General features: G+C 47.3%; 1 protein-coding gene across 1 annotated transcript in view; it reads left to right on the forward strand.

Annotated features, from left to right (window-relative positions):
• Positions 1 to 23,928, forward strand: part of LOC138299145 (complement factor B-like) — a 179,550-nt gene that overhangs the window by 136,706 nt on the left and 18,916 nt on the right. Inside the window, exons 13-16 of the mRNA XM_069237205.1 lie at positions 1,752 to 1,920; positions 6,382 to 6,461; positions 6,886 to 6,986; positions 11,500 to 11,632. Coding sequence (XP_069093306.1) covers positions 1,752 to 1,920; positions 6,382 to 6,461; positions 6,886 to 6,986; positions 11,500 to 11,632 — 483 coding nt within the window. The remainder of the gene's footprint in view (positions 1 to 1,751; positions 1,921 to 6,381; positions 6,462 to 6,885; positions 6,987 to 11,499; positions 11,633 to 23,928) is intronic.

The following is a 23,928-nucleotide window of genomic DNA, read 5'->3' on the forward strand; positions in this document are numbered from 1 at the left end:
GCATCAAACGGTTAATCTTGAGGTCCAAGACACATTCTTCATGATTGACTTATAAGCCCCATCTCCTTCCTGGGATGTGTCAATCAATCAATCAATCAGGATTTGTGTACCACGCCAATCACCCGTGAGGGTATCCAGGCTGCTTGGGGCATCAGTTGAAAACCCAGGTCTTGAGCCTCCTTCTAAACCCATGGTGGGAGGGAGAGGTCTGAAGGTGGATCAGGAGACTGTTCCAGGATTTTGCAGCAAGGTAGGAGAAGGAACGACCTCCACTGTTGCTGCGGCGGATGCGGGAGCTGTGAGTGAAGGAGAGCGAGGGGAAGTGCAGGAGTCTGGAGAGTAGGTGGAAGCCCCTTCCTTGTGCTCTCTCACTGAGTCAATATACAGGGGGAGCCTCTCACTCCCTTCTCCCATGCGTCCCACTCAGCTTGGAATGCAGCAATACACAAATCTGTCTGGGGACTTCCTCTACCTCCTCATATCTGCATCTGGCAGGCCTGGGCCTCCTACAATTGAACCTAGGATCCTCCATGTAATGTATCATTACAACCACAAGTGCCTGTACATCGCACACACCCTGTCCAGCATTGTTACCTTTATGTATTGTGCCACCAAACATACTTATACATTCAGCACACACATTCACTCTGTGCACTGCTCAGTATGGAAGCCTTTCTGTATCCATTTGCAGGCACACATACAGCCAGCACACATTCACCCTGCACGTGCTGCACCACACTACACCTTTCATGTTCTGTACTCCTCACAGATACACATACTCCCAGTACATGCACTCACCCTGCACACACTGCATAGCACTACATCTCTCGTACTGCGCTCCCCGCAGTTACATATGCATCCAGGACATGAACTCACCATCCACACCTGCACTGCTCAGCACTTCACATCTAACTGAGGTAGGCCAAGTGTGAGTTAAGCGCACAGCATAGCAGAACTTTAAAAGGTGAGTGAGTCTGTAAGTCTTACTCCAGTGACACAGGTTAAAAAGGACCTGTTGACTCCTACTGATCACTAGAAGGTATGCTGCCACCACCACACTAATGCTGCTAAACTCCTGGTGAAGGCAGGAGCCTTCCACTACTATAAGGGTAGCACTTTGGGCGCCCCTCCCGGTCCAACAAGACTGAAATTCATGAGACAAGCCTATGTCATGGTGCAAACGCATCTCTTGTATTTGTCTATGACAACAAAAATCAGCACGAGGGATCCACATAATAGTTCCGTTGGGCACTCAGGGCAGGGGTGCACATGCATCACAACACAACACAAAGGACTTTCTCATCCCAACAGACGGCCTTGCTGTCTGCTATGCCTGTCCTAAAAACACAATATTGGCCCCTGATATCTTGCTGTTGGTCATTTGCAATCTCTGGCTTCTTCTTGAGCATTTAATAAATACACATATGTGATTTTTCATATCTTATATCTTAAATAGGTGACAAGTCTCACAGAAATAATCAATGTGTATCAGAGTCTTCAAGCTAGCCTTTGTGTTTCTTAACTCTCTCCACAAGATTTCAGAGGTTTTTTTAGTGGGATTATTAGAATAAACTATTTGTAAATAAGAAAAGCAATTCTTTTCAGCTTGAATTAGATATTTGTATCTCCGGGCTAATGTCAGATGAGCTAATTTTTCAACAGGATCAGGGTAGAGCCGGTTTCTGTGGTGATTCATAGAAGTTATTTCATGTGTTTATGTTTAATATGAGATGATTTATTTGCTTTCACAGGGAAGAGGTATGCAGTAACAAATGTCATATCCCATCCTAATTATAATGTCAACGCCAAGAAGCCAAAAATTGCAGAATTCTATGACTATGACATTGCTTTGGTGGAAATTGGTGATAAGAACAAACGAACAATTAAGAAAGAAAAGATTGAATTCAACCCAAAAGTCAGGTGAGTGAAATTGTCAGGGTTGAATTTTGAGGGAGGTTAGGAGAATAGGAATAACTTTTGCTTGATTCAGTGGTGTGCAGCTGGTTGAACTGTAGGAGGAGCTATGCAGATGTTTGTTGTATGACGGGGTAGGCAAGATAAGTTATGCACAGTCGATGGCAGGTGACAGATTATCCTGTGATGAAGAGGAACGTGCTAGCATTGTCATCAGAAAGTAGAAAATAAAACAGTTACTTATAAGAAGACCTAGAAGATGTTTCGCCTGAGTTTGTTTTTCATCCTTAGATATGCAACCAGCCTCAAATAACGGGAAAAAAGAGCGAGGAATGTGTTGCATCAGAATTGTTGTTACAGGTGAATATCTCCTCGCCAAAAAAAAATGTTTGGGAACTCTTTGTGGATACAGGGATGGTGTTCAAGATCCTGGGTGCACAGGTGGGAAAGATTTGCTGCCTTCCCTTCCCACTTTTATTTTTTACACTTTTTAGTCTGCAGACTGATGGTGATCTGGCTCTGGGTGTGCTGAGAACCTTCAGACATGGTGGGCTTGTATGCATGATAAGCAGAGTTGCTGGTTGCGGTGGCTCTGTAAATGATGCAGCTGGTTTTAAAGATGGTGCCGGTGGCAAGGCAGGGGAAGGGTAATCAAGTTTAATCAGAAGGTGATCATATTTCTTGGATGAGACATGCTGCAAAGTGTAAGATGGAACTAACAGGTGCTAGTGTGGAGTCTGAGAGGCCATGGAGGAGAACATTAGCAGATGAACATTACCAGATGCGCGAGCGCAAAGGCTTGAAAGCAGTTCTGAAGATGCTTACTGGAAGAAATGGTTTTACCTTTTTTAGAAGATAGAGAGATGGGGTTCTCCATTTTAATTTTGTGACAGTGTGCTCCTTGAGGGTGAGGTTGATGTCCCTGCTATGCAGCTCCTACTTTGGTAAAAGGACTGTGTGTTTAGGATGGCAGAACCAAAATGTGTGGTGGACTGAGTCTATCCACACAGTTAGTAGGTGCCAGCCTAACCCCTGGCTAGCTCGCAGTGCCTCAATCAAACTTCCAAACCCACTTGGGTGGGTATGGCAACCTGAACATGACACTCCAACTCCCCAAGGAAGTCGTGGAAACAGATCGTACTCCTTTTGCTCAGTTACCCATGCATGCTGACTTGAGACAAAGATGCAAGAAAAGATACATTTATTGAAACAATCCCAATCTTGTATAGAATGGGTGAGCTGCAGAAATTAGGCAGATGAAACAAAGCAAGGTAATCAGCATTGCAAACATGGTAAAAAAGATAAACAGTCCGACCATGATTTGTGTGTTTCAAGAGATTCCTACCTAACCTAGGTCTGTATCTGAGAGCATAGTGGTTGTAACTTTCTGCGTGGCCCGATCTAGGAGATTAGCCCCAGCCTCATACCTGGATATGGTATCAAGAATCAGCCTATCATGTAGATGGCAATCCTCTCAAGAAGTTAGCAGATCAGTGCCAGCATGTGTCCCAGGGATCCTCATTGCCGGAACGCCCTCTGACTTTATATAATAAAAACGTGCCGCATTACGAATACAATTCTAATGTAATGTTGTGTCTTGGAAAGAGAAGCTGTCTTCTAAACTGTCAACACTTATCAGCATATCGTGTACCTTGCTCCATAGCCTCGGACAAGAAGGACTGATTATATATGGTACAAGGGTGGTAAAACGAGCAGCGTGTTCCTTGCTTTCCTAAAAAAAAGATATACTGATAACATGTGTAGAACCCATCGCTAAAAAGCAGCTTTTCTAGCATGAACAAAATGTGAATAAACATGAAGTATAAAACTAAGCTAAAAACACAAGGGAGACCAACCCGGGTACTAAAAGGGTCCCCACGACATCCATGTTACAGCCAAGTGACTTCGCTTTCAGGGGTTCAAAGCTGTCAAGCTTCATGTCATTGAGCCTTGTTTGTACTGTTTCCTGTTTTTTGTTCTTGAAAAAAACAGGAATTCTGTCTTGGTTGGGTTGAGTTTCAGGTAGGCCATGGACAAGCAGGTCTGGATGATGTGTAGGCTGTGTTTGAGGCATCAGACATCTGAAGCAGAAGCGTCTGAAGGAAAGACTTTCATAGAGAGTTGTGTATCATCGGCATATTGGTGAATCTTGATGCCATCTGTGAGTAGAACACCAAGCGGCTTCAGGTAGAGGTTGAGGATGACAGGAGACAGAATAGAAGATAATAGGGGTCTTTTGGGACCTGAAGTTGCCCATGTGAACAAACTGCTGTTGATTGGGAAGCTGGAGGACAACGAGTGAAGGACATTTTCATTGAATCCCATTTGAAACTCCAGGTTGCATAAGAGGGTGGCATGGTCAACTGTGTATAAGTCATCTGAAAGGTCCAGCATTATCAGGCGGCAGGGGTCATCTTCATCTGTGGTCAACAGGGCATTGTCTTCCATGTGTAATGTAGGAGTCTCTGTGCTACAACGTGATTGGACACGAGGTTGGTAGTCATGCTGGAAAAGGTTAGCATTGCTTTTTCAATGATCTTGCAGATTAATGGTTGGTGAGTGATGAGCTGGTAGTTGGTGAGGAAGTTGACAAAGTAATCAGGGTTTAGTGTAGGATTCCTCAGGATTGGGATGATCCGAGCTGTCTTGAGAACTTCCGGAAAGGTATCTTGAGTGGTGCAGGCATTGATAAAAGTGAATAGGGGTGAGAGAGCATCCCCTGAGACAACTTTGATGAAAGACTAGGGTAAACATTTTCTATAGGAAGTGCCTTTGAGGGAGTAGAGTACGTTGGTCAGATCTGCGATAGGTAGGGCTCTGTATGCTGACCATTGTAGGATTCTGCAGGAAGGAGTGCACATAGGAGATGAAGCAGGCTTGGTGCTGTTAATGTGCTGTCAGACCTTCTGTATGTTTTTCACAGAAGAGGTTGATGGCATTGCACTTTTCTGTGGAGTGCGGAATAGGTGGGTCTGGCAGGGTGTTGACGCAGTACTTGATTGTCTTGAAAAGCATTCTGCTTCTATTGGTGGCTACATTGATAGTGTGACTATTTGACAGGACACTCAAACATACATCCAATGGAGACACCTTCTAGGATCTGGTCTTGGTTTTGTTGGGTTTCCTAAATGCTCTCTTGACATTCAATTGTTACACATTCTCACCAGCACTGCTAAGTCTAGGGGAAATTCAATTTATTTTATGGGGCTATTAGTGATGCAGTCTTGTGCAAAGATTAAAGGGCCATAGAAATAGAAATCAGATTTGGGCTTTTAATGTCTGACAAGCAACAGAGTAGACATTTCTGTCTTGTTAAAACAATAACTTATAATCCAGAAAGCTTCAACTGGTTTAATCCAAGGTCTTACACAAGGGGCATATCACCCACACAGCCCTTATCATGAGTTGGCCATTAACTATGAGTTACACAGCACAATAGCACTTCGGGTATTGTGGCCCATGGTTATTTTGGCAGGTAGAATGGGAGAATGGTCAAGAACATGGGAAAAACACTGATTCCCACACCTATACACTCTTCTAGACACTGCAACATGTAAATAGACAGAATGCCACACCTACGAATTACCAGGTGCAGTGATTCCTACACAATTATTGAAACTCTCAGAATGAAATTTGACTCCAACTACAGAATGATTGTTTTAAATGCTGTGACACAGAGGATTCCTTTATATACCTAATGTGGGCATGGAGGCCTATGGGTGAATAATGGAATAATGCACAAGAAAATTACTGAACACCATGTTGAATGTAGAGTACTGTACTTTCGTTTGGGATTTGCACCCAATATTATTAAAAATAAGAATGTTATTTGGGAATTTTTACAAATGGCCACATTACTTGTTAAACACAGAGTTGAGATTCACTGTTGATCTCATTATGGGAAAAGTACTTGATAGAACTCTCAGTCAAGGCCAGGCGTATGTGGTGGCAAATGATTTTAAGGGTACAAAAATGATATTGCATTTATTTATGACCCCCTGACTTTTCTACTGAATATACTTTGAATTGACATGAGCTGCAGGCAAAATGCCTTGATTTCATTCGGTGCCTGAAAGTATTGAGGATTACTATATTAAGTTCTTCCATTATCACTGATGTGACCTTCTTACTTTTGGTTGTTACAGCTATGTGGTTAATACATTTTTTTGGAAAAAAACACTTTGCACTGCACTCGCCTCTCCTAAAGTAGGTTCACTCTTTGCACATGCAAATATAGTTCATATGTTGGTCTCTTCTCGTCATCATGTATGGATAGTCTAATTTGTTAATCCACTCCTGTAGCAGACCTAAAAATGTCTTCTTAAGGTGCTAGAATCTATAAAGAAAAATGGCTAGATATGTGTATAGTTCCATAACTGGCTCTAATCTTCAAACATCTTCCTAACACCTCACTCCACAGTGTATATCTACTAGGTTCCTGTCCTCACATTTACCTTTCTTCCACAGACCTATATGCATCCCGTGCACAGAAGGTACCACCCGAGCTTTGAGGAAAAAGGTTGCACAGACCACCTGTGATGAACATGGTAGGTGTTATAATACAGTAACCTGTCTGAGGTTTACCTGCACCAATCTGAGATAATCTGTGTGGTAGGGTAGCCATTTTGGTGATGTGGGGCAACGGAAAAAAAAGATGGCCAATCAATAAGGGAGAAGTTCAGTGCAAGAGGGAAAAGCCAAGCATTGTTTTTTCTCTTTGATATTAGAAGTCTGCCCTATCTACCACTCATATCTGTCTACACAACTGCATATGACCTTGGCCAAGGCAATGCTTGGCTGCTGCCCTACTTGCCCCTCCTCCTCAGATGCACCTAGCAGAGACATCCCTTTTGCTGTGCTGTTATATAATCTACTTGCATCGTTCCAGATTGTGAGAGTGACAGTTTGGCACAGGGAGGGCAGCGGTAATCTCAGCGCTTTAAGTAAGCATTGTTTCTCTGTTCCCTGCAGAGGCGACACTGCTGAAGTGGGGGATTGTTGAAGCTTTGTTTATTACAGAAGAAGACAATGAGCTAACCAGGAAAGATGTGACAATTAAAACTGGAGACCAGGTATGGAACAGCTCAACAGTTTTTAGGCACGTGTGGTCCAAGGTAGTGCTGCTATATTCATGGCCAGTGTTCTGATGTTTACCATGCAAGCATAGCAAGTTGTACCCCTGTGTGTCCTAATGCATGATGTTGTGCTCTCACAGCTTCCATGTGTGCTAAAAGTCCTGTTTTCTACTGATTCTGTAGTGGCATGCATGTATGCACTTGTACCTTGACTTTAAATCAAAATCAAAGGCAAAGCCAGGAGAATATACTAGAGGGTGGACGTCTGGTCCACTAGATATTGTGTAAAAGAGGTGCCTGAAGCACGTCTGCTATCAATAACCTGAACACCTGATAAACATAATGGAAAAACAAATTTTACCATCCGGTAATGATACCTTAGAAAAAGACACCCCATAGTACAGTGGTTCTTAACCTGGGTCCCCATGGCCTTGGGGCTCCACGCCTGTTTAGAAAGTTTTATATTAGGGGAATAATAAAGCATATATACATAAAAGCAAAAGTGTAAATTTTAAAATGCTCTGCAAATGTTAGGAATTTGACATTGATTTCTAAAATTATGACGGTATCCTTAACTTGATTTGTGGGAGCTGTGCAAGTACAGCAAACAGAATCTAATATGCACCATTGCTGACCTCAATTGAAGCACCATTATGCACTTACAAAAAGAGAGCATGAATTATGAGCTAAAAACCAAAGTGAAAAGTTCGAATCTAACATATTGGCCCTCATTATGACATTGGCGGCATTCTTAGAATACCGCCGATGCCACGGGCGCCAGAAGAGTCAGTGCTAGCGGTCTTCCGCCCGCCATATTATGGATACTGACGGATTTCTGCCACACTTTGGGCAGAAATCCGACAGTAGCCATGATGGCAGACGGTGGCGCCCTTGCGGTGCTACCACCTGCACCACCCCGTCAGTAAGACACCGCCAGCCGTATAAAGACCTTTAATACGGCCTGGCTGTGTCCTGCTGGTGGGGACAAAAAGTAAAACAGTGGAGCACACCTAAATAGTCAATATATCTACACTTTGAAAACAAGTAATATCTGATAAATCAAATTAAGAAATCACAATAAGTTACACTATAGTGGCATTTTTTAAACTGTGTTGGTGGACATAATCAAACAAAAAATCAAAACAAAAAACAAATATACAAAAAACAATATTATTCACAAACAATATTATCCACAAATAGACGATAATATTGTTTGTGGAAAGTTAACCTTGCACCTGTTACAAATTACACTGTTGCGTTTAGCAAGAACTTCGCCTTGAGCAAGTCGGTTCTCATGAGAAATAATTTACTACGGCTACACACACATAACTCCTGGAAAAGTACAGCTTTGTGTCCTTCAGGAAAACAGCACACTACACGTTAGACAAAGCAATTCAAATATGAGACTAGGCAGCTAGGCTCTAGCCCTTGTTAAACCCCTTTTAGTTAATAAGCAAATTCTTAACACATAACCTTAACTATGATATACTAATACAAATTCAAACATTATTGCAAAATATTTCACCATTAATAAGCCTTTTTAGTAGTCTTCGTATATATTGGTAGCCAAGCTTCGTATTAATATTGCTTTTAGACTACACACTCCAACACAACCAAGCGGAGCAAGCAAATTTCACCCTGGTTTTCAGACAGTCTCAGAGGTGCTTGGAGCCTTGAGTGGGAGGAAGATGAAATTCAGTCAGACACCATGAAACTGCCAGTTGGATATGTTTTCCTGCAGCTCTGGAGGAAACGTTTCCGAAATTTCTTCTGGTGCTCAAACAACCATAGTAGTACACTTATAAGGACCCCTGGACATTAGGAGAGGGCACTTAGGGGGTTATTCCGACAACCAGGGCCGGGGACCACGGAAGCACTGCCAACAGGCTGGCGGTGCTTCCCAGCCCATTCTGACCGCGGGATTTCCCCTGCATGGGCTGAATCTCCATGGCGGCGCTGCAAGCAGCGCCGCCATGGAGATTCCGACCCCCTTCCCGCCATCCTGTTCCGCCAGGAACAGGATGGCGGGAACGGGTGTCGTGGGGCCCCGGCATGGGCAGTGCAGGGGTCCCCTAACAGGGCCCCATAAAGATTTTCACTGTCTGCATTGCAGACAGTGAAAATCGCGACGGGTGCAATTGCACCCGTCGCACCCCTGCAACTCCGCCGGCTCCATTCGGAGCCGGCTTCATTGTTGCAGGGCCTTTCCCGCTGGGCCGGTGGGCGCTCCTTTGGCGGTCACCCGCCGGCCCAGCGGGAAAGCCAGAATGGCCGCCACGGTCTTTTGACCGCGGAGCGGTCTTTCGGCGGCCTGATTTTGGCGGGCTGCGACCGCCGCCCGCCAAAGTTAGAATGAGGGCCTTAGTCTCAGGGTGTTAGGCAGAGGCCAACAGCCCAGTCCATATCTAATTTGCAATGGTTAGCTGGGCATTTCCGGGTATCATTACTGTGTTGTGTGGAAACATAGAAGGTCTGTATGATGAACAATGAAAAGGGGTTTATACTTGATTCTTTCCAAAAATGGCAGCTGGTACTGAGCACACATTAGGACTCACACATTAAGGGGGTTATTACAACTTTGGAGGAGATGTTAATCCGTCCCAAATGTGACGGATATACCACCAGCCGTATTACGAGTTCCATAGGATATAATGGACTCGTAATACGGCTGGTGGTATATCCGTCACTTTACCGTCACTTTTGGGACGGATTAACACCTCCTTCAAAGTTGTAATAACCCCCAAAGTCTGCTTTAGACACCCCAAGGTTCAGACTGGAGAGTCTTGTATTTGTTGCAGCATATGTGACAAATCTGAAAGACTTCCCAGATAGTTACTTCTAGCAGTGGTTACCCTGTCACCTACACCCTCTGGGGCAAGAACAGTTATTAAAGACTGTTATAATTGATTGATGAGAGAAGACTGGCCTAATAACTTTATGTAAGGCCAGTGGAAGCAGAAAGAGATGCACAGCTGGTGTCTATAAAACCCATAATAATTAGCACCACCAGTGGAATTAGAAGAGGGGTATTACAGGAACAATGCAGCGTACAACAGGTAGGAGGGCCAAGTATGCAGTACAGAATTTGAGGTGGGGGATCAGGAAAGTTAGAGGTAAGAATTGATCAGTACCTAAGGGACCAGACTGCCATGCCACAGGTCGCAGCTCGACCTGCGGCTCACTCAACTGCCTCCCTGGCATCCCGTGCTATGTAGCGGGACACCCTAAACACTTACCTGCTGCCTGCAGAGAACCGTAGAGGGCCATTCTTCGCCATGCTTGTCCAGTGGGCTTGAGGCTTTCCTCTCCATGGGGCGATATTCCTGCTCTTTGTAGCTTCTCCTTCCCAGAATTCCTGGGCGAGGGTTTTTTACTTACCTAATCCATCATGAAGGCTCTATCATGCATTCCTGCCAGCATTTCCCAATCCATCATGGCGGCCTTGTATCTTCCCCGACATCACTTCTTGTTTTTGGGTATATAATGAGCAGAATTGTCTTTCTTCTTGCGTGCAACACTCCTCACTCCTGTTGGTGTGTCCTCGCTCCTGCTGGTGTTTCCTTGCATCTGCTGGTGAGTCCTCGCTCCTGCTGGTGCCTTCTCACTCCTGCTGGTGCCTACTCGCTCCTGCTGGTGACTCTTGCTCCTGTTGCTTCCCTTACTGAACCTTGATATTCTCCTGGTCCTTTGCATTTCCTTTCAGTGGTACCAGAAGGGGATGCCTATACCTTTGGCAGACAAGGACAGTCAAAACCTGGCCTCGCTGATTTTCCCACTGCTCCAAGGCTGCAAATAGAGGTTTGGTTTCTGAGGAACCTGGCACTGACTGCTTTAACTGTAAAAAGACACAGAAACATCTCCTTTGATGCAAAAACTCTGTTCGATGGAACCAATGCGGTTGCTAAGGGTATAGTGTCACCCACGATAGCCTCAATAGAGTGGGAGTAAGAGAAGATGCAGAGCTGGTGTGGGTAGATTTCCGATTGCTAAAGTATCCCTCACCCCTGTTTCTTTGTTTCTACCAGTTCAGGGGAGAGGAAGGAGAGTAATTGAGATGGAAGGAGTTAATTTTTGCTGCTTGTTACACACACTACAGCCTAAGGACCTGATTTACATCTTGTCGAAGGGAAAGCTCCGTAACAAATGTGTCTGCCGTATTACCATATAATGGGATCATAATACGGCCGATGGGCCGTATTATTCCCCTCCCCGAGGTCTAAATCAGGCCCTAAGTATTGTCTTGGTGCTAGCTCCTGGTGACCCTAAAGGCAGAGAGTGAGAAACCAAGAGAGAGCAGGGAATGGCCCAGGCAAAGGACCAGGAGTGAGAGACACTTTAGGAAGTGAAAATGCAGGTGTAAAACAGCAGTTTTACTTCAGGATTCTATGAATTATGCATCAGCCTATATCAGTACATGCCCGATTCACTGGTCTCAGGGGGTTGGTCACAGAAGTTTTAAAGCTAGACAGTGTTTCGATAATGGCACCTTCTAATGATATTTCCTCTCTAGAAACCAGTGTGCAACAGGGATGCTCTGAAAGCCCCCCTCTACGTCAATGTCACAGATGTCAGCGAAGTGGTCTCAGATCGTTTCCTGTGTACCGGTGGGACAGAGCCTCAAGTCGACGCGTTCACTTGTAAAGGTGGGTACAGCATAAAAGAGGTGTCTCTATTTGATTGAATGGCCATTGGATGAGGGGATGTTCTCTGTGAACAAATGTGGATACAGGATAAGATGGTGTCCCTGTGTGAGTAAAGGTGGATAATCAATCAATGCAAGGATTTGTAAAGCGTGGGTTAATTACCCATAGGGTCTTACGGTTCTGTTTGTGGGTGTGCTGCTCAGTCAAAGAGCCAGGTCTTGAGGTCCTTCCTGAACTGCTTCATTGATGCAGCCTGCCTGAGCTTGAGGGGACGTGTGTTCCATGTCCAGTAAGAGGCTGGCCCACTGTGAGCTTAGCTAGGTACAGGATGAAGGGATGGCCTTCTGTGAGTATAGGATGAGAGGCTGTGCATCGGAGCTAAGGCGGGTACAGGATAAGGAACAGTCACTGAGACTAAAGGTGGATACAGAATGAGGGTCTCTCATAATAAAGGTGAATACATCATGAAGAAGATATTCCTTTGTAATTAAAAGTAGTTACAGGATAAGAGGTTGTATGGGACGAGGAGGATGTCTCTCTGTGATTAATGATGAGTATAGGATGAAGGTGTACAGTGGAAACAAATGTCCTCTGCATGTCCTGTGAAAGATCTGCTGTAACCATTTTATTCTGTCTTAATTTCCATTTTTTCTCTAGTGGATGTAACAGGCGAGCACACTGGAGTCACATCATGCCATTATTTATTTTTTTCAAATTAGAGCTGTGCTGTGATGTCATGGCACACCACTTGTTACAAAGTATTTGCGGTGATCGGAGATGTGTGTACGTGTGCGTATAAATGGTATGTGAATTGTGCAAATCTAGCCAAAAATCAGAACACTGTACAGGATCAAAGGCAAGCATGCAGTTAAAGAGAGTTGGAAAGGTTAGCTGGATTCTGGTAGTTGGATGGTACTATTACTGCATTGTGATGTAGTGTACTTTAAAGATGGGTGTTTTCAACTCTTTTGTAGATTGGAGCAGTATTTGGCCAACCCTGATGGATCCGGAGATGTTATTCTAGATCCTGGGTGCATAGATAAAAAGGGATTGCTGGTTTGTTTTTTTCTCTTTTTTTTTACACTTTTTAGACTTCAGTCTGACATTTTCTTGACTAAGATGTGCCAAAAACCACCAGAGATGGTGAGCTTGTCTGTGAGATAAGCAGGGTTTATCAGGATGGGAGTAATGTGATCACATTTCTTTGGCCACTAGATGAGACCTACTGCAGTGTGTAAAATGCCCAAAGGGAGCCAATTGTGGAATTTGGAAGGCCACGGAGCACTGTTACTCCGTCTAGATGCAAGAGCATGAGCGACAGCTTAAACAGCAGTTCTGACGTTGCCTTCCAGACAAAATGGTTTCACTTTAAAGAGAGGAAGTACCAGGCTGTTTTTGATTTTTTGTCAGTGTGCCCCTGGAGTGTGATGTTGGTGTCCATGGTGAATCCAAGTGACTTAGCATTTGGCAAAAGCTGGGGTACAAACCCATTAAGGTTTTTGCCATTGACACAGATTCAAACTATTCCTTGCTTCTTTTTCTTGGCAAATAAAAGGAATTCTGTCATGGTGGTGGTTGTGCTTCAGGTAGGCACTAACATCCAATCTGCATGAGGTGCAGAAAGTGTTTGATGTTTCGGATGTCTGGAGCAGAAGAGTTTCAAGGAGAGCTGAGTATCATCAGCATATTTGTTGCTGTTATCTTTGAGTAGAACCCAAATAGGCTCCATACAGAGTACAGGGATTGAAGATGACAGAGTACAGTCTGGAGAGTCTACCGGTCATAGGACTATTTTGGGTTCTGGAGGTTCCTTATGAACAACTGGTGTTGGTTGGAAAGGGAGGAGAAGAATTAGTGAAGGGCATTGCCAGTGAATCCCACTGGAGTCTCTAGAGCAGTGGTTCATAAGCTTTTTACTTCTGTGGACCCCCTCTTAATCATTACTGAAATCAGAGAACCTCCCCTATCTCATTAGTGTAATCAGGGGACCCCAACCTAAGCAATTTCAGTGATCTGAGCCGCAAAACAGTAGACAAAACTACAGAAACAATAATTTATCAAACAACTACACAAATGATTAATTGTTTTATTTAATTTACACACACTTTAAAAAATCAAAAATTTAAGGTTGGAGCTTTTTTTAATTTAATTGGTGCCACCCACTTGTGAGAAAAGGCCTCTTTTTGACATGGTTAGCCCCCAATTTTTGCCTGATGTTTGATGTAGCCTAGGAGTTGTAGTGCCCAGGGCCTGTGCTAACCAGGTTCCCTGGGCCAGAGCTCTTTCCCTAAAACTGTTGTGATGCATTGGCACAATTGGATACACCTTTAATTACCACTATAAGTCCCTATGTAAAAGGGTACCTAGTGCATGGGGTACTGTGAGTAGGCCTCTGAGGGCATCAGCACTGATTGTACCACCCTTTAGGGCCATGCATCCAAATGCACCCAGCACTGCCATCAAAGGCTGAGTGTCCTGCTGCAAACATAAAACACAAACTCGACATGGCAAAGTGCCTGTGTGCCCTGTTCACCATACACTGCATTTACTATAGGTAAGACACCCCTCTGAAAGGCCATACAGCCCTAAGGCAGGGTGCTCCATATTATATGTGCGGGCATAGCTGCATGAGCAATATGCCCCCACTGTGTCCTTGCCAAGCCTGGGACATAGTGAGTGAACAGAGCAGCCATTTTAATCCATGTGCTGGACACTGGTCAACGCGAGTTTTCCAGCTATATGATGGCCACTCTGAACCCTGGGTTGTTTGGTGTCAAACAACTCAGAATGATAAATCCAAACTGGTACCAGTATTGGATTTATCCGTAAATGTACCCTAGAACTGTGGTGCCCCCTGCAAAAGCTATCTACCCTGGCATGGTTGCTGACTTGTTCTATCCAGCCTGCCACTTCCAGACAACCAATATACAAACCTTGGGAGAGAGCCCTGTCCCTCTGGTTTGTAAAACAATGCCCTTCCTGGGTGGAGGGGCTAACATCCCCTCCCTCAGGAATTTGCACTGCCGTGGTCGTTAGCTACAAAGGGCTTACTGCCTTGAAACTCGACCCCCAGGCCTGCTGCTAGCAGCAAATGGTCAGCCCTTTTGCAAACCCCCACTTTTGGCAGGAGCAAAGGCAGGAAACCACACAAAGGGTAAGAGGAGTGGCCCTTCCAGGCATGTACCACCCCGAGGTGTTGCCTGCGAGGTGGACACCAGGAAAACCAGCTCACCTGGAGCTGAAAAAGGACCAGGAGGAAGCCCCAGTAGAGGGACTTCAGGAACACCCTGGACCTCCCACCAGAGTACCCCCGTTGTCCTTCAAGCGACCCCTAAAGAGACTTACCTCCAGATCCAAAAGGAATCTTTGAGCGCAGCTCCTGGATCCCCAATTCGCTCTGCACCCGGCCACTCTGTGCCCTGCAACGAAGACCCTGCTGTGCCCCGCAACGAAGACCCTGCTGTGCCCCAAGGGTCCCTCCCCACTTGCAACCTCAACACACCAAGGGGACCCCAGAGAACCACCTCTAAATGTATCTGTGCAGCGCTCCTCCAAGTGGTCCCCTGCAGTGACACTGCACCAGCTCCAGAGATGCTCTCGCCAGAACAGGGAGCCGCCTGACATTCTCCATTTGGCACAGTGTGCCCACTGACGACCTTGACCAACCTGCAAAAGGAGAACTTGGTAACTTAACAGTACAATTTTATATGTATTTATAAAGGTGACTTTCCATTGATTTTTATGGTGCGTAATTACGCACAGAAAGACTATTTTCTTTAAACCTCAAAAATTCATATTTCCAAAAGTAATTAACCAATTTTGATAATCTTGGTCTTAAAATTTATATAAAAATCTGAAGTATTTTTGTAAATTAGTCTCAAGTTATTCCTTTGAATGTGTGAGTTGCATGATTGATACTGTGAGTACAACAAATGCTTTGCACTTATCCCAACTTTGGGCTAACTGCTCGGCCAAGCTACCATAAAAATTAGAGCATTAGGCCATCTAGTTTTTACCTCTGCAAACCAACGTGTGGTTGCCTGGATCCCCTGCACAGTGTGCCTAGCTTTGCACACTACATAGAGGGCCGGCCTCCTACACCACTGTCCATATTATACTCTGTGGCACATGCACAGCTCCCACAAATTAATCTTCAATTTGGCATCTTTATTTATGTACACTTTATTAATCTGTTATACTATATGTCTACAGTGTAGTTAAGGGTAGGATGGTCAACTGAGCAGAAGGTGGATGAGAGGTCCAGAAGGGATAGGGGGCAGGGGTCATCTTTGGGAAGGTTCATGATGGCGAGATCTACGGTGTGTAAGATAGCACTATCCGCTCTACAGCGTGATCTGGAAACAAACTGGTAATTGTGTAGGTTGCAACAAAATGATAGTCTAGGGACACTGGGCTTTTTGCCACTGTACTCCTGTGGGAAGACTACCTACTGGCTCTCTTGTGTGTCAACTATGTTCATCGTGTTTATGGCATGTATGAATGGTATCTGTTGTGTGCTTGTGTGGGGAGGAGGATGTGTGGTTCACATGTGGAGTGCTGAATGACAGGGTCCTTGCAGAAATCGTGAGCTTCTTGGTAGTGAACATTTAGCCCGTAAAGTGGTGATTTAATCTAGAACAAAGGTACTACTTTAAATGTTTTTCGACTGTAGTGCTGATGAAGACACTTTTCAAGTTTCTCACCTGGGGTCAAAACATCAAGTGAATCCCTGTTTTAGATGGGTATGGTTTGATAGACTCAGGGAACACTAAGGATTATTTATAAATCCTCTTTTTTATAATAGATCCTAAATAGTCGTAACTTTGCTCTATTATCACTTTTTATGTTTGTTTATATTGTTTTCACTTCATTCACAAATCACAAGCACTTCGCTTGTTTACGCTATTTGTAGTATCTTAAAATGTGCACGTAAAAAATGTCTTGCTTGCAATGAAACTGCAGTTATGGTCAATTATGCAAGTGATCCTTGTGAGATATAAATCGTTTTCTATGAATGATTCGGAGGGAACTACTATGTTTACTTCAATTTTTTTATTTTTAAAACAAGCATTGGCAATAAAAATCTTGTTGGATTTTGCATACTGAAATAAAGTTTACAACGTTTAGTAATACACAGCAAAGGAAGAAACAGTGGCAGGGGGCAATATTTATTTCCCACATGTAGTGAAACTTTAACCTGTACATTATTAGATCTTGGTGGATAGGGTTTCACTATATAAAATCCCAAACGGTTGGTAGTATCAGTGGAATCAGATGAGGGGTATTACAAGAGCAGTACAGAGAACATTGGATTGAAAAGAATGTGGTATGCAATGGAGGGTCAAGTGTGCAGCGCAGAACCCGGGGGTTTGGAAAATTATGCCAGCAAATGGTTCAAGGGGGGCTGCACTGAGTCCAAAGTGCATGGGGCTGCACAGTGTCAAGAGGATGGTTAATACCGCATGGTGAAGAGAGTGTATTGCAGAGTCTGGGACGAAGGACGGCATCTTATCTAGAGAGAGCAAAACACACTATGGTGGTCATTACAACCCTGGCGGTCGGTGATAAAGCGGCAGTAAAACTTCCAACAGGCCGGCGGAAAAAAAATTGGAATCACGACCGTGGCGGAAACCAACAACATAGACAGCCACTTTAACAGTCCGACCGCCAAGGCGGTACAAACAAACACCGCAGCGGTAACCGCCAACAGACAGGCGGAGGACAATGTACCGCCCACAGAATTACAACAGTCCAATCCCAACAGACAGGCGGAGGACAATGTACGCCCACAGAATTACAACAGTCCAATCCGCCACCTTTTCCGGGGCGGATTCACCGCTAACAAAAACACGGCGGAAACAGGACTTGGAAGGGAAAACGCTCACCTCTACACACCCCACAAGGAATCGAGACGCCATGGAACCCGAGCTCCAGATACTAGCAGCCTTTATCTTCCTGCTTCTCTACAAGGAACAACAAAGACGACTGCGAAGACCACAGTGAGTACTGCACCTACGACACAGGGGAGGAGGGAGGGAAAAGAGAGTGACACACACACTCAACACCCCCACCCCCACCCTCACCCATGACAACACACACACTAATACATCATGACACATTACAGTTACAACGCCCAACCCCCGCTGGAAGAATGCAAGGACAAAAGAAAATGAGTCGGATGATTGTAATATATTCAAATACATGAATCAAAATGATATATATATATAAAGATATTCACACTATAAACAAATATATACACCAAGAATACAAGTCCAAGGGATTCCACCATCATAGTCCGTGGACCACTGGGCCCAAAATGCATGGGCGAGGCCCACACTCAATACCCGAACAAGACGGAGAGAACACTGCTGGGGCATCAGATAGAAATAAAACAGGCACCTCAGGGGGAATGGAATGGGGGGCACCTCAGCCGGATGAGTGCATGATGCCAGATCCACGAGGGGGCTCCAGGCCCACTGCTTTATCCCGGGGAGTGCAAAGCCACAGTCTCTCAAGTCTCTCCAGTGGGTGGTTTGCCCACTGCTTTATCCTGGGGAGTGCAAAGACACAGTCTCTCAAGTGGATAACAGTCTCCACTGGTTCTGGAGGGGGCTTTGTGCCCAGAGTGCTTCATCCTGCCAAGGACTGAGGTAGTGGATGGATCTCTCCATTGGTTCTGGAGGGGGCTTTGTGCCCAGAGTGCTTCATCCTGCCAAGGACTGAGCTAGTGGATGCCTTTCTCCACTGGTTCTGGATGGGGCTTTGTTCCCAGAGTGCTTCATCCTGCTAAGTACTGAGGTAGTGTATGGATCTCTCCACTGGTTCTGGAGGGGGCTTTGTGCCCAGAGTGCCTCATCCTGCCAAGGACTGAGGTAGGGGATGCCTTTCTCCACTGGTTCTGGAAGGGGCTTGGTGCCCAGAGTGCTTCATCCTGCTCCTGGTGGCCTCAGTAGCGTCGGAATCTTTGGCGCTCACTGGCCTGCGGTGCATGTTGCGGCGGTGTCCTGTCCAGCTGTGCTGGTGGCGGCGGTGTCCTTTTCAGCGGTGCTGGTGGTGGCGTGTCCTGTTCAGCAGTGCTGGTGGCGGCGGTGTCCTTGGCAGCGGTGCTTGTTGCGGCAGTGTCCTGTTCAGCTGTGCTGGTGGGGGCAGTGTCCTGTTCAGCGGTGCTGGTGGCAGCGGTGTCCTTGGCAGCGGTGCTGGTGGCTGTGGCAGCGGTGTCCTTGGCAGCAGTGCTTGTTGCAGCGGTGTCCTGTTCATCGGTGCTGGTGGCAGCGGTGTCCTGTTCAGCGGTGCTGGTGGCGGCATTATCATTGGCAGCGGTGCTGGTGGCGGTGGTGTCCTGTTCAGCAGTGCTGGTGGCGGCGGTGTCCTTGGCACCGGTGCTGGTGGCGGCGGTGTCCTTGGCAGCGGTGCTTGTTGCGTTCCTGTCCGCCGTGCAGGTTTTCCCAGACTTGCCGGTTTTACTGTGCCCCTTCCCCACCTTGGATGGTGGCGCAGCTGTCTCCACACTCCCAACTGTACCCCTGGGAGCGGCTTTGGTGGCAGATTTTTTTCCTCTCTCCCACGGGCACTGGGCAACTTTTTCTGCTTTTGAGGTGCGGGACTGTCCGTGCTCTGGCTCCTTGCCACACTGGCTGCCCTGCTGCCTGCCACACTCCAGAAGCCGGTTACTACTGGCACCACTGTTCCCGAAGATGTTGTGGCTGAGGCGCTGGGTTGGGACCTGGAGAGGCAGGCCCTAGGAGACTGACGGGGTGGGGGAGGTGAGGGAAAGAGGTCAAGGCTGGACAGGAAAAGTTTTTGGGGCACACTGGGATGGGTAGATGGAGGGGGTTTGGGAGTGGAGGAAGAGATATTGGTTGTAGGAGGTGTACGTTTGCTGACTTTGGGTGAAGGTGCATGGGCTGGAGGCTGTCGTGAGGTGGATGGCTGTTGGTTGGGTGTGTGGCTGCGTTTGTGTACCTTGGGAGGTGGGCTCACAGACACACTGGAAGAGAACACAGGGGATGTGTGAATGGTAGTGGGGGTGGTGAGTGCACGTGAGCGGGGTGTGGTGGTGGGTGTGCTGGTGATGGAGGTAGTGGCTCACGATGTAGTGCATGAAGGTGTGAGTGGAGACGAGACAGGGAGGGGGGAAGGAGACGAGGAGGAGGAGGAGGACACAGTGGAGGCAGTGGATGTTGGTATGTCTGCATGTGTATGATGCTTGTGTGAGTGCCTGTGGGATGTGTGGAGCTTATGTTTGCCTGAGCTTCCCTTGTGTGTTGACGTGTGTGCATGCTGGTCTGATGGTGTACTTGGGATAGGCTGAGGTACAGGGTTTTGGGTCTAGGTGGAGGAAGTTGGAGGGGGAGGCTAGAGACAGGGACAATGGCTGCCATCAGTGCTGAGGCCAGAGTCTGAAAAGCTTGCTGTTGGGCTGCCTGACCAGAATGAATGCCCTCCAGGTATGCATTGGTTTGTTGCAACTGCCTCTCTACACCCTGGATGGCATTCAAAAAGGTAGACTGCCCAACAGTGAGGGACCTGAGGAGGTCAATGGCCTCCTCACTGAGCGCAGCAGAGGTGACAGGGGCAGGGGCTGAGGTGCCTGGGGCGAAGGAGATGCCCACCCTCCTGGGTGAGCGGCCACGGTGCAAACGCTGAGGGGCTGCTGGGAGGGCGGTGCTGGTGGGGGGGGGGGTGGCAGCTGTACCTGTAGATGCGGGGGCACAAATGGGCCCACCACCGCAAGGGAGCTCCCATCAGAGGAGGAGTCCGTATCGCTGGTCTCAGCTCCTGTCCCCACCGTGGAGCTCCCCTCGCCCTCCGTCCCACTGGTGAATTCAGACTCTGTTGTGTCACCCTCCAGGGCCATGTGTGATGCAGCTCCGGTGCCACTGCTCCTCCGCCTGTTGATGCTAATGCGCACAAGAACAGGGAGACCACAAAAAGGGTGGGAAAGGAAGAAGAAAGACATGTTTAGTGCATGCAAAACCACTACCGTTGGCGGACACTACAGACACAGAAGCCCCCTGCACTACGCCGTGCACTTGGAGTTCCCTAATCAATCACAGGGACATGGGTTACAAGGCTATGCCCGATTGCTGCACACATGGATGTCACAAGAGCCTGACTAGGTGTAGTTGGCTCTGTACACAGGTGGGGTGGGGTGCCACAGGGACTGCCTTCAGAAGGGACCTTGCCTACTAAACTCGCCCTGGCCTAGGGGAACCCACAGCCCACCTCCCCCACCCAGACACCTACAGTGCGCGCTGAATCAGCTGAATGAGAGTGTACTCACCCCCTTGTGCCTGCTGTGATGCCCTCAAGCGCCCATCCAACTCCGGGTACGCCACCGCCAGGATCCGGAACATCAGGGGGGTCATGGTGCGAAGGGCACCCCTCCCACATTGGGAGGCCTTACCCAGCTGGGCCTCCGCCGTCTTCTTGCTCCATCGGCGAATGTCCTTCCATCTTTTCCGGCAGTGGGTGCTCCGTCTGTGGTAGACCCCCAGGGTCCGGACTTCCTTGGCGATGGCACACCAAATATCCTTCTTCTGGTGGGTGCTGACCTACAGGAATAGTATAGCGGAAAAGGAGAAGATATAACCCGCATCCCTACCCTTGCCATGACGCACATGCACTCACCGTCGTTTCATGCACGCCTCATTCCCCCCCTATCTTTCATCCACACCACTCCAAACAGCCATTGCCCATACAGCATGCTCACAGTGTACTCACCTGTTTGTCTGGAGGACCATAGAGTAGCGTGTACTGGGGGAGGACCCCATCCACTAGTTTCTCCAACTCCTCCGTGCTGAAGGCAGGGGCCCTTCCCCCAGACACACAAGCCATTGTCTCTTCCAGACTGAGGTCACAGCAGCACTTGCAGTGTAGGTCCTCTCCTGTCGAAGATGAGGTATCAAGTGATTGAACAGAGAGAAAATGGCGGTCACGTCCGCGGCGGTGTGTACCGTCACTGCCGGCGTACATCGTCATTGGCTCCTGGGACCCATAGGGTCCAATGTTAACGAATGCAGGATTGCGCTGCGGTCTTCGACCGCCTATCGCGACAGTGTACAACGCCAGCGCAGTTTCCTCATATCCCCTTGTCCCACTTTACAGGTCAGGCAGCCGCCATTTCAGGGGCCCACATGGCATTATTTTGGACTGTGTCACACATATCGAGGCCTTGCTTAAACACTAATACAGCCATATGTCGATTTGCAAACATTTTCAGATTAAGTTGTGTTTACGTACCTCAGAGTTGGTTGACTCTCTGCTCGCTGTTCTCCATAGGCAACGTCCGCTGGGGCAGGTGAGGAGATGGCAGCAACCTCCGGTGTACAGACCGCTGGTGGACCTGTCGACAATGGAGGAGCGACATGTGATCATCACCTACAGACTTGATCGTACCACAATCCTGGAACTGTGTGCCCAGTTGGAGCCAGACCTGATGTCAGCTATCCGCCATCCCACAGGAATCCCCCCTCTAGTGCAGGTGCTATCAGTACTCCATTTCCTACCAAGTGGGACTTTTCAAACAACAGTGGCCATAGCATCAGGGATGTCCCAGCCTATGTTTTCCAACGTGTTGTCCAGAGTGTTGTCTGCCCTGCTGAAACACATGCGGAGCTACATCGTTTTCCCTCAGGTGGAGGCTTTGCCTACAGTGAAAGGTGACTTCTATGCCCTGGGACATATCCCCAACATCATAGGTGCCATTTAATGGGACACATGTGGCCTTGGTCCCCCCACGCAGGAGTGAACAGGTGTTCAGAAACCGGAAGAGTTACCATTCAATGAATGTGCAGATGGTGTGTTTGGCCGACCAGTACATCTCCCATGTGAATGCAAAATTTCCTGGCTCAGTGCATGATGCTTACATTCTGAGGAATAGCAGCATCCCTTATGTGATGGGGCAACTCCGTGTGTGGCTATTAGGTGAGGACATGGACCCTATACAGTGTGACTAGGTGTCTGGGTCTGGGGATGTCCCTATGAGTTAGTGTGTGTTTAACAGTTGTCCCTAGCCATTTGCAGGTGACTCTGGTTACCCCACCCTGTCATGGCTACTGACCCCTGTGAGGGATCCCAGGACAAGGGCAGAGGAACGCTACAATGAGGCCCATGGGCGAACCTGGAGGATTTATAGAGAGGACCTTCGGCCTCCTGAAGGCCAGGTTCCGGTGCCTCCATATGACAGGTGGTTCCCTATTCTACTCACCAAAGAAGGTATGCCAGATCATCGTGGCCTGCTGTATGCTTCACAACTTGGCTTTGCAATGACAGGTGCCTTTTCTGCAGGAGGATGGTCCAGATGGAGGTGTTGTGGCAGCTGTGGAGCCTGTGGACAGTGAAGACGAGGAAGCAGGACATAGACAAAAGGAACACGGTGATCCACCAATACTTCCAGTGAGACACAGGTAAGAAGACAACACTGCCTGCTACATCTGATTTAATTCTACTACCTCTCATCTGTCTGTCATTTTCACCCAGTGTATGGTCACTGAGTTGTCACTTTCCCTTACGATTTCACAGATGTGGGTCCCGCTGTGTGACATCCGCTTAGTTTCCGCATGAACTAGAGGTGTGTGACATAGGTATGTTGACAATACAATGGACATTGCTATTTCCCTCAGTTATTGCAAATACACAATTGTGAAAGCACAGACTGACTCCAGATAGTTTTGTGATTTAAGGGTGGTTATTTAAGTGCTAAATAGTGGAGGGGGTTGTAAAATGGTCAGGGGTGATGGTGGAGGAATGTCCATGGCAGAGTCCAGTCTATTAGTCTCACAGGTGTATTGTCCAAAGGGACATAGGAAGTGGAACTGGGGCAGTTTAAGTATGGACAGGGTGACAAAATGGGACAGAAGGATGACATTCAGGGTGGTCTCATTTCTTAGCGGGGGTCATGGCATTGTTCTCTGTCTTTGTCCTGGATCTCAGGGACCGCTTGCAGGGCGGTTCTCCATCTGCAGGGGGTGGGGTGCTGGTGTCGTTGTCCTGTGGTGGTGCCTCCTGTCCACTAGCGCCGGCGGAGGTTGTAGGCAGTTCATCGTCCAGGCTAGTGTCAAGGGCCCCTTGTTGTGCCACAGTGTCCCTCCTGGTGTTGACGAGTTCCTTCAGCACCCCTACAATGGTGCCCAGGGTGGAATTGATGGATTTTAGTTCCTCCCTGAAGCCCAGATACTGTTCCTCCTGCAGCCGCTGGGTCTCCTGAAACTTGGCCAGTACCGTTGCCATCGTCTCCTGGGAATGGTGGTAGGCTCCCATGATGTTGGAGAGGGCCTCATGGAGAGTGGGTTCCC

The sequence above is a fragment of the Pleurodeles waltl genome, chromosome 6, assembly GCF_031143425.1.
Source record: "Pleurodeles waltl isolate 20211129_DDA chromosome 6, aPleWal1.hap1.20221129, whole genome shotgun sequence".
Classification (NCBI taxonomy): domain Eukaryota; kingdom Metazoa; phylum Chordata; class Amphibia; order Caudata; family Salamandridae; genus Pleurodeles; species Pleurodeles waltl.